This window comes from Synchiropus splendidus, chromosome 6 (genome assembly GCF_027744825.2).
Source record: "Synchiropus splendidus isolate RoL2022-P1 chromosome 6, RoL_Sspl_1.0, whole genome shotgun sequence".
Taxonomy (NCBI): Eukaryota; Metazoa; Chordata; class Actinopteri; order Syngnathiformes; family Callionymidae; genus Synchiropus; species Synchiropus splendidus.
Window position 1 is genome coordinate 7,504,846 of NC_071339.1, and position 15,149 is coordinate 7,519,994.

A 15,149-nucleotide genomic window follows, 5' to 3' on the forward strand; every position below is an offset into this window, starting at 1 on the left:
ACGGTGAACATCCAGGTCTGAGAGGACGTGAAATCTCTCCACCTGTTCCTGGGTGCGTCCTATGACCTCCACCATATGCGCCTGAAGAGCTTCTTAGTAAGGTGTCAAGATCCAAACCAGATCACCCAGCCGTCCTCCTACTGTGCGCTGAACTCTGGGTACACTAAAACACAGGGATCGCCGCTCTGCACCGAGTCTCCCATGGATGACTGCCCTCCTTAACCTCCCAGACCTCACATAAAAGAAATGATTTGCCACGGCTTTTGGTTTTCACAATGGTTTTTCCTTCGAGGTTAAATAAACAAGAGTCAGAGCTACTTAATGATTAAACAGGAGACTAAAGCAGTAAAGCATCTTCGACTTAAAACAGGAAAAACAAAACCTCCGCACAGTATTTGTCCGGAATAAATACGATATATAGTCGAATGTAGACAACTAGTGCAGTTTATTTGAATACGTTCAGTGCTTATATACTCCGACAAATTCACTGAGGAAGATTTAGGCAAAACAACATTAATTATGAACAAACTACATCCTGGTTTATAACTAAAATATACCACTGGTGGGTACAACTGTGTCAATAAAATAGGAGGTGAAATCTATAAATCCAGATTACAAATACATACTTTTCATTTTTCTATCAGGTTTAGAAAGTGAGTAACTTCTGACAAATGGAAGTGGAAAACAAGTAACCGCAGTTAGCAAGGACAACATTGTTCTGAAGGTAAACATGAGTAACTGACTTCGCTTTGTCGCAAAAATACAGCCTTTTAGAAAGTGAGGTCACCCGGCGTCGAAAAACAACAATAAAATGGTGGCAGCAGTCAATAATAAACTGGGTGAAGCAGTAAACATTTACAACACTAGTATTAGTTCATATTCAAAAAGTAGATGACTGATAATGTCGACATATTTCTGGCTGGAGTCACCAGCTGGAAACCTTGTGAACTTGCCGTTATCCTGCGTCACTTCTGTTTGATGTTATCACACCGCCAGAACTATCTTTACGTTGAACATGAATAACTGTGGCGGCCAGGTGAGACGGCATGTGGGGGTGGGGAGCTGAAGCCATATGATTCAAACCCGAAACAGCTGGCGTGTATGTGACGTGTAATCATAGAGAGGCAAGGTTTCCTCGAAGGCACCGTGTTGTTTTGATGTTGGAAGGACGGACTCCTGTCTCTCTGGAAACCTCTCGAGCTGCTGAATATTCTCTCATGTTGGATCCAAGAACAATATGATCGGCGCAATTCTATGGTGGCCAGGGGAAAATGGCTGCCCGGGGGCAACCGTGTCAATACTGCGTGCATTTCTGCCAGAGCCTGCGTCTGAGTCACAGCGCGGACAAGCGAAGGGGAGGACTTTTCATCAGCCGATTCACAGAACTACTAAACGCTTCCTGGGAGGAGGGAGAGCTACCGAGAGGGAGGTTTCTGAGAAAAGCCTCTGTAATTACCTTCAGCTTTGAGCCGCTTTATGCAAACTTGCACATGCGTTGCTTTTCTTTTTGTTTGTTGTCTTTGGCAGAGGATGCCGCCGCGAATGTTTGCTGATTTATCGTCGGTTTGAAATGATAGCATCTTCCGTGAAACAAGGATTTCACAGGATTAAAGGGGTGTAAAGTGCAGCGGGATGGTGCTCGGCCGGGGCGAGGGAGGGGGGGGGCGAGGGGAGCCTAGGCTTAAGCAAAGTGGGCTAAAGCAACGTAATAGGATCTCAGTTACTCAATCCAGATCCATTTCCTGGTCTTTGGACTCCTCTTTCTGCAGGATGCAAAAGCGCGGCCTGGAAATCAGAGACAAGTGTCAGTTCACTTCGGCCTTTCTAAACCAGAAGTTGGAGATCCGGCAGCAGACCTGCCGCTGATGTCGTGTCGTGTTTCCATGTAACTCAGCTCCGCCGGGTTCTCCTCCGCCCACCGCTGAACCAGCCCAAGGTGTCTCGGGTTCACTTCCAAGTAAACACGGCTGTCGTTCGCAGAAAATTGATTAGAATCTCATTAATTCTCGCAGGATTTGGAGGAGAAGCCTGCGGAAGAGACAGCTGACGGCGGGCGGCAGACAAACACTCCACAAGTTGTTTGAAAAGCATTAAAGAGGCAACTTGACACACGTGTCTCTGTCAGGACACAGTGTTCCTGTGACCGGGTGCTGCTGCCACAAATCAAACCCAGGTGTGGACCCACTCGCCGCCTTACCCACGCTCGCATAACACACGCGGCGCCAGAGTCAGAATCTGCCGGATCACGCTCAAGCCGTCCGCTCCCCCGTCCAAGGCGGCCGGGTCTTCGAACCTGAAAAATAAAAACAAACAGATGATTTCTGATGTTACTCGTGACATACACTGTTTTTCTAATCCAGTTCAAGGCGACGTGACAAGGTCTGACGATGTGGGTGAGGCCTTATCACTCAATGCAAACCGCTGGTATCAGTGGACTGGTGGTTCTGTGAGTTGAGTCGCGATGGAGGTGATTTTTTTTCTTTTAGTTTAACGCGATGTTCTGAAGCCTGTTTGGCTCAACGCTCAGCTGTGTGCCATGAGTTCGCCTTGTGAAGCGTCTTGTGACAACAGAATATGAAGACAAATATGACAGTATTCAAACACCAGCACTGTTCACACATGACTCGAGACCCTGTTTCAAACTCAACACTACTGTTCATTTTGAGCAACTCCAGAGCTGTGAGTCAAATCCATCGTGCAAATCCACTGCTTTTAATTAAGCACCTTTATTTGATCCAATCTAAAAAATAGCTTGAAGAACCAGTTCAATAAAAATGTACTTTCAATGGAGCATTTTTTTGAAGACGGTATCAGCAGGAGAGGAAGTGGCTGGCTCACTGAAGGACAGAGCAGGAAGTCAGACACAAGAGCAGGTTTTAAAGTCACCAAGACTAAGACTTGAAACCAGAACTGGGGAGAGTTGAACCGCATGAGGCAAGTTTGAACAGTTACTTCACGTTTATTGAAGTTTCCACATGGGGTGAGGGATTTGAGGGCACGTTCTACCACACGCAAAACATTTATATCAGAAAAAGATAAGACAAGACCTTGGCAAAAGCACGGACTGGGGGCCACTTGCGGCCTTTTGCCTGTATTTTCGTGGCCCTCATGAGGTCAGACTAAAAATATACAAACTACTACTTACAAACTACATTTCTATTGGCAGAGATGTAGTTTGTGCCAACTACTGCCGGGCTGAGCTATATGCGGTTTCTCGGCAGCTTTGTTAATACTGGTGAAAACACAAGACACAGCATATGCCTCAGGTAAAAAACTACGATCTAAACTACAATCATTTTCGTGCAAATGTATCTTAGTGTGAAAACGGATCCTCCATTTAACCAGTCACCTTAAAATCTCAGGATCCAGGGCCGCCATCTCCTCCGAGTAGAGATAGGGGGGGTTACTGACCACTGCAGAGACACGACCGCAGACTCTGAGCACAGCGTCCGCATCTAACAAGACACAAACACAAATATCAAAGCCTGCTGTGCGCTGAAGGGTTCCTCCAGGGATCCCAGACTCACCTGTAAGACTTGCACTGCGGCTCATTCAAAAACGTGAAACCAATAAATGTGAAGGAAATTAGACGGACAGTATGAATCAAAAATCTAACACTGATTTCCCACCTGCTGTTTGCATGAAGTTTAAATTACAGTAACCCAACCCAGGATCTCTTTATGATTTGACTCCCATAATGTTCTGCAACATCCACGGCTCAAACTCATAAAAACTGATTAAACGCGTTTGAAAATTCGATAAAAATTCATCCTGTCTGAGAGCATGGATCTGACCCATCCGGAGTTTAGCATGACACCTCTGACGTAAACACCAACGCAGAACTATACAACTAAAATGAATTCAGTGACAAACCTAAAGCTGTATCAGCTCTTCACAGCAGTGGACCTGGAAAGTTTGATTTAAAAAATAAAAACAGACAAATGCATAAAAAAACCTACCAAGAATGAGTGAAAATATTTTTCCTTTATAGATGATTTTATGTGCTTTAAAGACGTCTACTTTTGCAGCCAATAGAAACCTCCCATATCTTGGGAGGTCCCGGGGACATGATGAAAGCAGCTTGAGGCACTTCTGGCAGCATTTGGAGACTAAAAACTCAGGCTTGTTTCAGCGCGGACGTCCTCACCTTTAATGACGTCCAAGTGGTGGAGCTGCAATCTGTCCTGAAGGCTGAGCCTGCAACATTCCCATGAGGAAAACACTCCGTTTAAACAGAAAAGGAAGATGAATTTACAGGTGGTGTGTTTACATGTGACGTGTATCAATTACTTTAATGCGTTTTCCCTTGTTAAGTCCACAGCGTCGCGGCTCTGGTCCAAGGCGACAGCCGTAAGCTGCAGCGAGACCAAAACAACATGAGCAGCTGCCAGGGGACGAACACGGCCTCCACTGTCTGTTCATCAGAGCCAAAACCCCAAACGTCCTTCTGTTTTGACATGTTTCTCAGGGTCTATATGATGAGAAGCATGTGATGCGGTCCACATCCACACGATCTCACCTTGAGGTTCCTGGTTGCCCTCTTTAATACGCGAGACTCTTCAAGGTTTTACCTTCATTTTTTTCTCCTACTTCTCTGTAGCTACGCTCACATGCTTCTCTGGAACATGTTTTCAGGTTCCCGACTGAAACAGCACTTCACCACTTCACATGTCAGTGGTCGCTGCGACCATTAACCTATAACTTAATCCATGTGCATTTTTCGATTTATTGAGATAAATCTCAAATTGTCTCATTAACTCGATTTTTTTTAAATCGAATCTCACCCCTATTTTAAATATGACGACTTTGTCATTCGACTTCTTTCTCATTGATCTAATGCAGATGCCTACTGAAAACAGTAGGAGTCAACTCGGCCAACATGGCCACTGAGGAGCTGCCGTCAGACTCCAGGGACGACCTTGTTTGTGCCTTCCGCTCCTCCGCCAACACATGCACTGGGTTCCACGTTACTGGCCTTCCTGTCACTCCTCCTGGTCAACAGCCGTGGTTTAGGTCAGGGTCAGTGTGTCAGCTACTACTCAGCTAATGGTCTTTGTTGGCTGCAGTCTGCTGTTTATTTACTTGGAGGCCGATATGTGACTAGACCTCAACATGCAGGTCATTTTGGTTCACACTGATAGCGCATGGAGAGCAATTCAGTCGTAGGTCGGGCCAGGAATGAACGCACCTACTGAACACTTGAGTCACAGCAGTGCACAACACGTTTTGTTGATGATTGGATTAGATGAGATTATGATATAATGTTTCTGAGTGAGAGGAGAAAAAGGTAGGTGAATTCAATCTCAGTTCCTGAGGAAAAGACAAGAAACTTATTTTTGTTCGAGACCCCAAGCAAAAAATCCAATCCATCTAGTATTTTCTGTACAGTGGTACCTCAGTTCTCGACCACAATCCGTTCCAGACGGCCGTTTGAGAAGCGATTTGTTCAAGATGTAAATCGATTTTTCCCATTACAATGAATGGAAAAAGAAATAATGTGTTCCAAGCCTTAAAACAGGCTTTTGTAGGAGTGAATGTAGAGTGTCTGCAGCAGGTGCGCTGTTCCTCTATGTGTGTGGCCGCTGCATGTGGGAGGGGTTCGAAAACCGAGGTACCACTGTATTTTATTCTCATCATGCTGAACTTGGGCTCAACACTGCCACTTAGGTCATACAAGGAATTACACCTGGCAAAAGCTTTTCTCCTTATATGTTGAACAAACTTCAAATCTTACCTCTGGAATCTTCTTCAGCAGAGAGAGAGAAATAGCTCCGGATCCACAGCCCACTTCCAAACACACCTTTGGGCCTGAATCCCTCTCCTTTAGAAGATCTGTCAAAACCAGCTCAACCAACTCCTGGCACAGATTCAGTCACAAGTTCAGTTCAAGTTCCTTTTGTGGCTCCTCGACCTGCCTCACCTCTGTCTCGGGCCGTGGAATGAAGACAGGAGGCCTCATCTTCAGGGTCACGTCTCTGAAGTCCCACTCCTCGATCACATACTGGACAGGCATTCTACCACGACAGGAAGACAAGCTCATCATCCTACGGTGACAGTCCAGGTCGTCTTCCACCATTTAAAAACACTTTTGTCTGGAAAAACTTGGCGACACTGAACTAAATGCACCTGATGCTGCTGTTATCAGTCAACTGAATGTGCCATACCACACTCATTCCAATGAGCCAGTAGGACTCAATGTTGTAGGTGCAGCAAGATGTGATCAGTTTATGACCTTTACCTGGAGAGTCGTCGAGAGCAGAGCGTCCACATCCGCTCTGTTTCTTCTTGGGTGAGGAAGTGCGACAGCTTCTTCTGATCCAGACATCCCATCTAAACAAACGCAGAACCTAAGTTGAACTGTAGGTTCAGACCAGAGCTTGGACTTACAGTAGCACTCACAGTTTTGGCACCAAGCAGATGTGCCAGGATGTAGCGACTGGAGTGACCCGGCTCCGTCACACCGCTCTGCTCAAAGTGCCTCCTCCATAAGTCGACAGCCTGGAGAGCCGTAATGGGGGCGGAGGGGAAAGCCGGGGTGCTGCATGTGCGTACAAAGGAGCTCCACCATGTCCGGAAGGATTCGGGCTGATGTCATTCACCACAAAAGCAGAGACATTAACTTTTATCAGAGAATTTCCTTCACGGTTTTACAACAACAATGACTGCAGTGTACGTTCTTAACAACAACAGAGAGATTTGTTTTCATGTTCATACCATGCTATTCATTTCACTGTGATGGTTGATGACAACAGAATTCAATATTCTTACAAAGTTTACAAGCTCAAGTTATTGGAAGTTCATGCTGCTATGAATGACATAAATGTGAATTGACCGTTCTTTTGCCTCAAATTACCTTCTGTAAATGTATCTTTATTTATTGATTGATTGAATCGTTCCTCAATTTCCTAATCTATTTTCAACCCTTTTCACTTGTGCTCAGAACTAATTCAATAGGATCCTTCCTGAACACCCAAGATTATCAGTGGACGAAAGCACTTGCATGATCCAACACATAAAAATCATCAATCCATAACACCATGAATGGTGACCAGTCACCACTGTCTCAGCAAATATATTCATGCAATACAGGTCTCAACTCAGCCCATGAACAGCTGGATGGACTATAAAGGTTGCTGTATATCCCGGTCTACAACACGCTCGTGGCATTTAAGCGCAGCATCACAATAAACCTCAACCTTGGAGCACCTTTTACCTTTGTGTACAGAAAACATGTGGTGCCGGTAGCTGACAGCCTTCTCAACATGTTGGTCGTAAACAGAACACGATCACAGGGTTTGGCAACACATTACGTTTGGTTCACAAAATGTGTCTTCTCCTCTTCGTACAAGACTCGAGAGCAACAAACTTTTTTTTTTTTAAAAAGCACCGTCAGTTTGCCATGATGGCTCCTCAGCGCGTTGTTACAGGCGCAGTACTGACCCAGACAAACACAGTGCTGCGTTTTGAAGCGCAGCATTGTTGACCGCGAGTAGCGTTGCGTTCACTTACAATTAGTCTTTTGATTTAAAATCCGCATTGTCCCTAGGGGATGTTGCTTTTTTTCATTCGGCTTTTTTTCTTGACAGCGATTTTTATACTGGTTAAAAGCCATACAATTATAATATATGTACATGACTGAGACAACATTTTAATAATTTAAAAATAAAAAACAGGGCTAATAGAGGGGTGAAATGTGCTTTTTCAGTATCGTTTAAATTTGTAAAGAAAATAAATTAATCATGTTCAAGGAATTGCTACACGTTATGTATGGATTGTGTCACTGTAGCAAGTACCTGAACGCATCATTGTTGTTATGCTCCAGCGTAGGATCAGTCAGATGTCTTGAAATATGCGTGTAGAACGGTCTGTTTTTGGCCATGTAAACTTCCAAAACGCTTGTGTGAATACATGTGGTTTCATTGCTCTTCTGTTTCGAGCTTGCCTCCTCGTGAGTCGACTCAAAAACGGGAAGTTAGCCTGGTAGCGAGCTCAAGTCCGGCTGCTAACAGTAGCTGAACATGGCTACTAGAATAGAATGCATATTTTTCAGTGAGTTCCATCCAACTCTCGGCCCCAAAATAACATACCAGGTATGTAATGACAACCGTCAACTGTTTCCACTGTTGTTAAGTCACAGAGGTCATTGAAGAAGCCCAAGCTAAAACAGTGATCCAAGTTGAAATACACGTTAAACAAACAAAGTAGTGGATTGGCTTTACAAAGATTACTCCTCCTTCATGGTGACATGACTGTAGGATACAGAGTCAGTCTACTATGAAATATCTGCCTTTGAATTTGAAATATATTTCTTACACGAGCAGGGCTGTCACGAGATTTGAAAATTTTACATGACATATACCTTTTGTATGTGTTGTATATGTCAGTTAAAGTAAGATGAAGTAAGGCTGCCCAATAATCTTTTCCTCATGCAAACACATGTTTACTCCAACAACGCAACATGACAGATACTGCCAAGGACATTCTTGAGAATATCCTCACAGTCTCTGAAAGGGGGTTCAAAAACAGCAAGCACAGCATTGTAGTTATTGGTGCGTTCTGCTGAGAAGGTGATGGGTTGCAGCCTGCCACCTCTTTAGGACCTGTATGTCTCCAGGACCCAGAGACGTGCAGGAGGGATCAGAGCTGACCCTTCTCACCCTGGACATGGACTGTTTGTTCCTCTTCCCTGTGGCAGGAGGCTACGGTCCATCCAGACCAGAACATCCCGTCGCAGGAACAGCTTCTTCCCCTCGGCTGTCAGACTGTTGAATTTGTGATCAGCCTTTGTTGTTTATTTTATTATTTATTTTATTAACTGCACCTTATTTCAAAGCACTTTCCTAGTTGGTGGACCCACTGAGCATGGCAGTACATTCTATTCTGAATCTGATTCTGATAGAGAACAGATACAAAATGTGTGGTTAATTTGCCATCAGTCATGAGTTAACACACCCCTCCAGTGCGATTAATAGAGATTAAAGTTTTAATCCTGTGACAGCCCTGATGAAAATATGACATTCATTTATTGTTTTTGTCACCTGGCAGGTTCCAGAGGAGTATATTTCACGAGAGCTGTTTGACACTGTACAAGTGTACATCATCACCAAGCCAGAGCTGCAGAACAAACTAATAACAGTGTAAGATGACGTCACTTTTCATGCCGTCCTGTTTTGAAAGGTAACCTCATGAATTAACTGTTTCATTTCTTCTTTAGTACTGCGATGGGCAAGAAGTTGATTGGATGCCCTGTGTGCATCGAGCACAAGAAGTACAGCCGAAACGCCCTGCTCTTCAACCTGGGCCTGGTCTGTGACGCGCAGGCCAACACGTGTGCTCTGGAGCCTATTGTCAAGAAGCTGTCAGGATATATCACCACTCTGGAGGTTGGAACACATTCAGTCATTATTTCTCTTTGAATAATAGTGCCATATTGTTGCCAGAAATGCACTGTAGAAAAGGGATGAATCCTGTTTTCATTGACGCGTCTGGCCTCATTTTTGTCACGATCCGCATCATCTTTTTCTGCACTCTGACTTGTGTGTCCAGTTGAACTCACCAATTGTGATGTTTCCGACTCATCGCTTTTCTTTTTTTGTTTGCCTGATATTACTGTCAGTACTGCTGACCCACAGGCAGTGGCTTTGGCAACACATGGTCACAATATAATGGTTGATTTGAAGTCTATTCCTGCATCCTCTTTTGAACAGTGTCTTTCCGCTGATAGGCTTTTTAATGTTTTTTTTCTCTGCAGCTGGAGAGTGGATTTATCTCAAATGAAGAAAGCAAACAGAAACTTCTGCCTATCATGTCGACCCTGCTGGAAGAGCTCAATGCCACAGGAGCCTGCACTCTACCAATAGGTGAGACATACATACTGTGTATATATGTTTTTTATTAAATGCTATATTATGTATAGTCTTCTTCTTCTTTCTTTTCCTTTTGGCTTCTCCCTTCAGGGGATCATCCTCCTCCATCTCACCCTGTCCTCTGCTTCCTCTTCCCTCAAACCTACAAACCTCATGTCCTCCTTCACTACCTCCATCACTCTCCTCTTTGGCCTTCCTCTCCACCTTCTGCCTGGTAGTTCAACATCTTCCTACCAATGCAGTGGCTCTCTCTCCTCTGTACATGTCCAAACCATCTCCATCTGGCCTCCCTCTAGCTTATCTTCCACTTGCTCCCTGCGCTCACCACAGATCACAATGTCATTTGCAAACATCATCGTCTAAGGGGCTTCTTGTCTAACCTCATCTGTCAACCTGTCCATCACCATGGCAAACAAGAAGGGGCGCAGAGCTGAGCCTTGGTGCAGTCCCACCTCCACCTTCAACTCCTCTGTTCCACCTGCAGCACACCTCACCACTGTCTGACACCTGACATACATGTCCTGCACCACTCCAACACACTTCTCTGCCACTCCAAACTTCCTCATACAATACCGACTATACTACGTATAGTGTAAGGTAACAATTCTGCAAACGTCAAAAAGTTAAAACGAGTCAATATTGTTTTAATAGGGCACAGTTCACTATGACTTATAGTTCTTGCTGATGCAGTTGTGTGATTGTGAATGTTTTTAAGCCAAAACTGTTATGTTATGTGCAGTATTTGTTGCCTCTCAGCTACTGTGCCTTAAAAGAAGTAGATAACTGAAAGAAATGAATGTAACTTCCCAACTATCAAAATTGTGAAACTTAACAACTGAAAATATAGACAGATGATGTTCAAGAAACAATCTAGGTCACACTTTAGATTAGGGAACATATATTATCATAAATAAACTGCTCATTCATGTGTGTGTTGGCAGCATATTCACCAGGGTGCTACTGATAAGTACCTTGCTCATATAGTTTAACTGTAGAATGGCCACTGAAATGTCACGCTACACAACATAACTACTGATATTGACTGTAAAAAAGCAAGTCATTATCTTATAAATGGTTAATATGTGTTCCTTTATCTAAAGTCTAACCAAATTCTGTGACAGTTGTGGTGGTGGGAAAGCTCAAGAGACAGATGGTTGCAGAGTTTTAAGTAAAGAGCCAACACTTCTTTCTGAATTTGAGTAACTGAGAGGGGGCAAAAACATCCACTGCTCATGTACAAAAACAACATGAAGAAAATGACATCATTGCAGCACGGGTGAGATTGGATCACAGCCTCAGGCACTAAGCTCCGCCTGCTGTCGCTGTTCAAGTTTTACGTGGTGAGGCATTTAGTTTCAGTGGATAATTTAAATTTAAATAGAAGCTCGAGTAAACACTGATGTTCCTTTTTTGAACCCTATACTAGATTAAAGATACCTGACTATGGTGTGGTGGAATTGGCTTTATTAATAGAATTTTTCAATACAAATGCGAAGATAGCTTTTGAACTTTTTCATGGAAGTTTGTGGCTGCCGTTGCATTTCTTTGCTTCTAATATGGGTGTCTTTTCTAGATGAGTCCAACACGATCCACCTGAAGCTGATCCATCTGCGGAAGGATCCTCCTATCGTACAAGAGTATGATGTGCCAGTGTTTACGCAGTGCAAAGAACATTTTGTCAAATCTCAGTGGGATCTCACCACTCAGCAGGTACAGCTGTTTCTCCTGACATCATGTGGCCTGAAAAGACTCGAATACAGAACTGAGAATGTCAGTCATAAACCTGCAAGAATTCAGCCACTGTTCGAGCATTGTTTTCCAAGGAAAAGCTAATGTGCTAATCTGTTGATCCATTCAGTGGCAAAGTGGATAAATGGGAGTGACGTCTTACATGTTAGTTATTCCATGACTCAACAGCCAAGATGAGCGAGTGGTTAGACTAGTGATGCACTGCAATAATATTGTACATATGTTTCAGATTAGTCTTGCTTTGCATTTTGTTACATTTAAACTTAATTCTGATGCAGTTGTACCTTATTTTATTTTAAAATATGATCGTCAAACATGGAATAGTGAAATATTCAATGCTAAAATTGCTGAAATGGTGTTTTTGTCTTGGAAAAAATAGAATTTGTTTGAGCTTATTAAGTTTCCTTGCATTATTGGCAAGTATATAAGGAAAGTCCCCTTTAGTTAACTAGATCAAGTTAAATATTGGACATATACATTGCTAATTGCTAATCGAGTGTTACTGATTTTGTGGTGCACAGTTTCCGTCTTATCTCCTCAATGGCGCACTGTCCTTGTCCACCAGATTCTGCCCTACATCGATGGGTTCAGGCACATTCAGAAAATCGCGGCTGAGGCTGACGTGGAGCTCAACCTTGTGCGTATCGCTGTGCAGAATCTGCTGTGAGTACTTGAAGGTGGCGACACACAAGATGCCTGTCCCTGAAAGTTGATCCACCCCTGGGTGATAAGCCACTTTCTGGAAATTATGTAACTTGCGAGGATTTGACATTCGCAGAATTCTCCTGAAGGAGCAGCATGTGTCTGTGTGCGTCAGTTGTGCTCTGTTTTGTCGTAGTCAAACGATATCTTCAAAGCAGTGAAATGAAAATATTTTTTTTTTATTTTTACAGGTATTACGGAGCTGTGACCTTGGTGTCCATATTCCAGGTGCAACTTTGTTTTACTAGTATCAGAAAGATGAGGCTGAGAATGTTTCAGTTGAGTGGCACATAAGAAAAGATTACAATCCAGCGGATAATATTTCATTCACTGAGTTATGTGAAACACAGAGGGTTGAGTGAGAAGGGCGGTGACTCCCAGACATTTGATTTCTTACTTGAGTGGGGGATTCCCAGATATTTGTGAACCTTGTCTCCACCCAGCTCCACCAGAGGACCACACACAAGTGTGCAGGTGTTACACTCCATACATGACTGTGATAGACAGAGCTTTGATCCAGACTTTATGACCCTTGGGGTAAGATGCTGCAGTGTGTAGCCTTCTTCCTGCATACTTTTGTGAGTATTCTTTTCTTCTCCCTTCAGTACTCCAACGTGTATTGCACCACCCCGAAGGTCCAGAGTCTCATGGATGACAAGTCGATTCAGGAGGAGTGTCTCAACTATGTCACCAAACCAGGTAAGTGACGTTGAACTCTCTCAGTGTTCCACTGCCATAATACTCTTGATGGATTTGCTGAGTTCAGGTCAGAAGCGGGCCAGTCTTCGGGACGTGTTCCAGCTGTACTGCGGTCTGAGTCCGGGTACCACAGTACGAGACTTGTGCTCTCGATACTCGCAGCAACTCCAGAGGGTGGATGAGAGGTCAGTAGGGGTCATGGTCAAGCTCCCATATGACCAGCAGCACTTGAAACTATTCGGTCCATATTCAGGATTTGTCAAGCTGAAAACTAAGCCCTTGTTCTCATTTCTTCATTCTTAGTTTATATATCAACTGTAATCACCAGACTTCACGGCGCTACTTTTTTCTCACCCTCTGAATCCTGTGGCTTATACAGCGACGTGGCTAATCTATGGATTTTCGCAGGCTAAAGAGCATCATGCTGCCAAATATTGAGCATCGTCACTCAAACCAATGAAATCACAGGTGTTTTATTGACATTAAAGTGCTCCAAATGCACTGTTTTCACCTGTGCGTCAGCAGCTTCGCCCACAGAGCTGATCTCCTGCAGGACTGGGGACGAGAAGCAGCACCTGAGACCGACTATGGTGTCGGAACCTTGGTGAAAACAGTACATTTTGAGCATTCTAATGTCAATAAAAGATGTGAGGAGTTGGTGATTCAAGTTCAGAACGTTGCCCAGTTTGTTTCATGAGTCAGTCTCCGTGCTGGAGCCTGTTTTTCAAAACTAGTTCAGAAGTGATCCTCATGCATTTTTAAGCACCACTGATCTTTCTACGGCGCAGACAGCACCACTGCACCGCGTCTTATAGACCAGTGCGTCTTATGTATGAACAACATCTATTTTCCTTCTCAAATTTAGTGGGTGGGGCTAATATTCTGGTCCACTCTATAGTCTGGATTTGACGGTAATCTGGATATGCCGACTGTACCCCACTGAATATGTCCAGCATATGCATCGTGCAACTCCTTCCTCGCTGGTCTGAACCCAATTGTTTCAGAGCTCCGCGGTACGCACCATCACTTGAACCCTTGGCCTCAAGTTCAAAGGATACGTGCATAAATGTGGTGCTGTTTTGTGATCAGTGCTTAATATTATAGGCATATTTTACCGGGGCAAGGAAATGTCGGTGCCAACATCTGCGCTCATTCATGCGTGTGCACAGTGTCGTACATCCGCTTATTTTTATGTGTATGGACTTTAGTATACACCCCACACCCAAGGTTGCATACACATGGTGTGTGTGTGTAGCAGAGCTATGCAGTATAAATAAGGCTGACCTGATTTTACATTCAAAACAAGAACCTTTCTGCTATTACTTGATCAGAATTATAAAAAAGCCAAGGGTTAGTCATGGGTTGGATGACACAAGGCCTCATTGTCAGATCTGGAAAGCAGATTAAAATCGAGGTCAACTTTTGTTTGACTGTTCTCTCCAGGAAGCTGATACAGTTTGGCCTGATGATGTCACTGATTCGGAGGCTGCAGAAGTATCCAGTGAAGGTGACGCGGGATGAGCGCAGCAGGCCGCCTCGACTCTACACCGGGTGCCACAGTTACGATGAGATCTGCTGCAAAACAGGCAACCTCTCTTTTACACCTCTGGAACTGTGGCTACACAGTTATTAAGAAATTGAAAATGCTGAGACCAGAATGTGCTTTGCAGGGATCAGCTACCAGGAACTGGATGAGCGTTTGGAGAACGATCCGAACATCGTGGTGTGCTGGAAGTGATATCACATGATGGCTTCATACAAACACTCGTTCAACGGCGTGCCTTGGCCGGAGGTGTCTTTGCTTCAGTGTTTGCTTTTACTTTGGGGGGGAAAGTTTTATATCTTTTTTTAAGACCAAAATTTTAATTCTAGTGATGAAGTCTGGATGCTATTTATATTATATGTCGAGCAGAAAATGTAAATAAAGCTGTGTGGAATGACATGGTGTCCATTATTTCAGATTTCATTTCTTCATTGTCAGTTTTCTGTTGCTCTCATTGTTCACGAGAGCTTTTGGTGTGGACTGTGATTTCCTTCGAGCCTGAACTGCTGGGATCTGTGCTGTTGGGTCGGTCTGTCTGCTGATTCAGTTGCTGGAGGAAATGATTGCTAAACCTGCACCAATCCGTGTCC

At 43.9% G+C, this 15,149-nt stretch overlaps 2 protein-coding genes across 7 annotated transcripts; one reads left to right on the forward strand and one right to left on the reverse strand.

The window, feature by feature from the left end:
* Positions 1-322: 322 nt before the first annotated feature.
* Positions 323-8,763, reverse strand: hemk1 (HemK methyltransferase family member 1). 4 transcript variants are annotated; one of them, XM_053868581.1, is made up of 11 exons: positions 8,658-8,763; positions 6,400-6,585; positions 6,239-6,330; positions 5,921-6,014; positions 5,735-5,857; positions 4,291-4,355; positions 4,148-4,197; positions 3,350-3,455; positions 2,198-2,293; positions 1,857-1,967; positions 323-1,785 (listed from the first exon to the last, which is right to left on the reverse strand). In XM_053868581.1, exons 1-11 carry the CDS (start codon positions 8,664-8,666, stop codon positions 1,725-1,727), a joined length of 993 nt encoding a protein of 330 aa, XP_053724556.1. In that variant the 5' UTR covers positions 8,667-8,763; the 3' UTR covers positions 323-1,724. The 4 variants fall into 4 exon arrangements, with proteins under 4 accessions (XP_053724556.1, XP_053724555.1, XP_053724558.1 ...); XM_053868580.1 differs by lacking the exon at positions 8,658-8,763 and adding an exon at positions 7,214-7,486; XM_053868583.1 differs by lacking the exon at positions 8,658-8,763 and adding an exon at positions 8,088-8,616 and having other exon boundaries at positions 324-1,785.
* nprl2 (NPR2 like, GATOR1 complex subunit) lies at positions 7,790-15,140 on the forward strand. 3 transcript variants are annotated; one of them, XM_053868577.1, is made up of 11 exons: positions 7,790-8,090; positions 9,046-9,137; positions 9,215-9,383; positions 9,752-9,860; positions 11,440-11,576; positions 12,181-12,278; positions 12,509-12,545; positions 12,923-13,016; positions 13,084-13,201; positions 14,460-14,602; positions 14,687-15,140. In XM_053868577.1, the coding sequence occupies exons 1-11, from the start codon at positions 8,019-8,021 to the stop codon at positions 14,752-14,754; spliced, it is 1,137 nt and encodes a 378-aa protein (XP_053724552.1). In that variant the 5' UTR covers positions 7,790-8,018; the 3' UTR covers positions 14,755-15,140. The 3 variants fall into 3 exon arrangements, with proteins under 3 accessions (XP_053724552.1, XP_053724553.1, XP_053724554.1); XM_053868578.1 differs by lacking the exon at positions 7,790-8,090 and adding an exon at positions 8,353-8,399; XM_053868579.1 differs by lacking the exon at positions 7,790-8,090 and adding an exon at positions 8,413-8,549.
* The last annotated feature ends 9 nt before the right edge of the window (positions 15,141-15,149 follow it).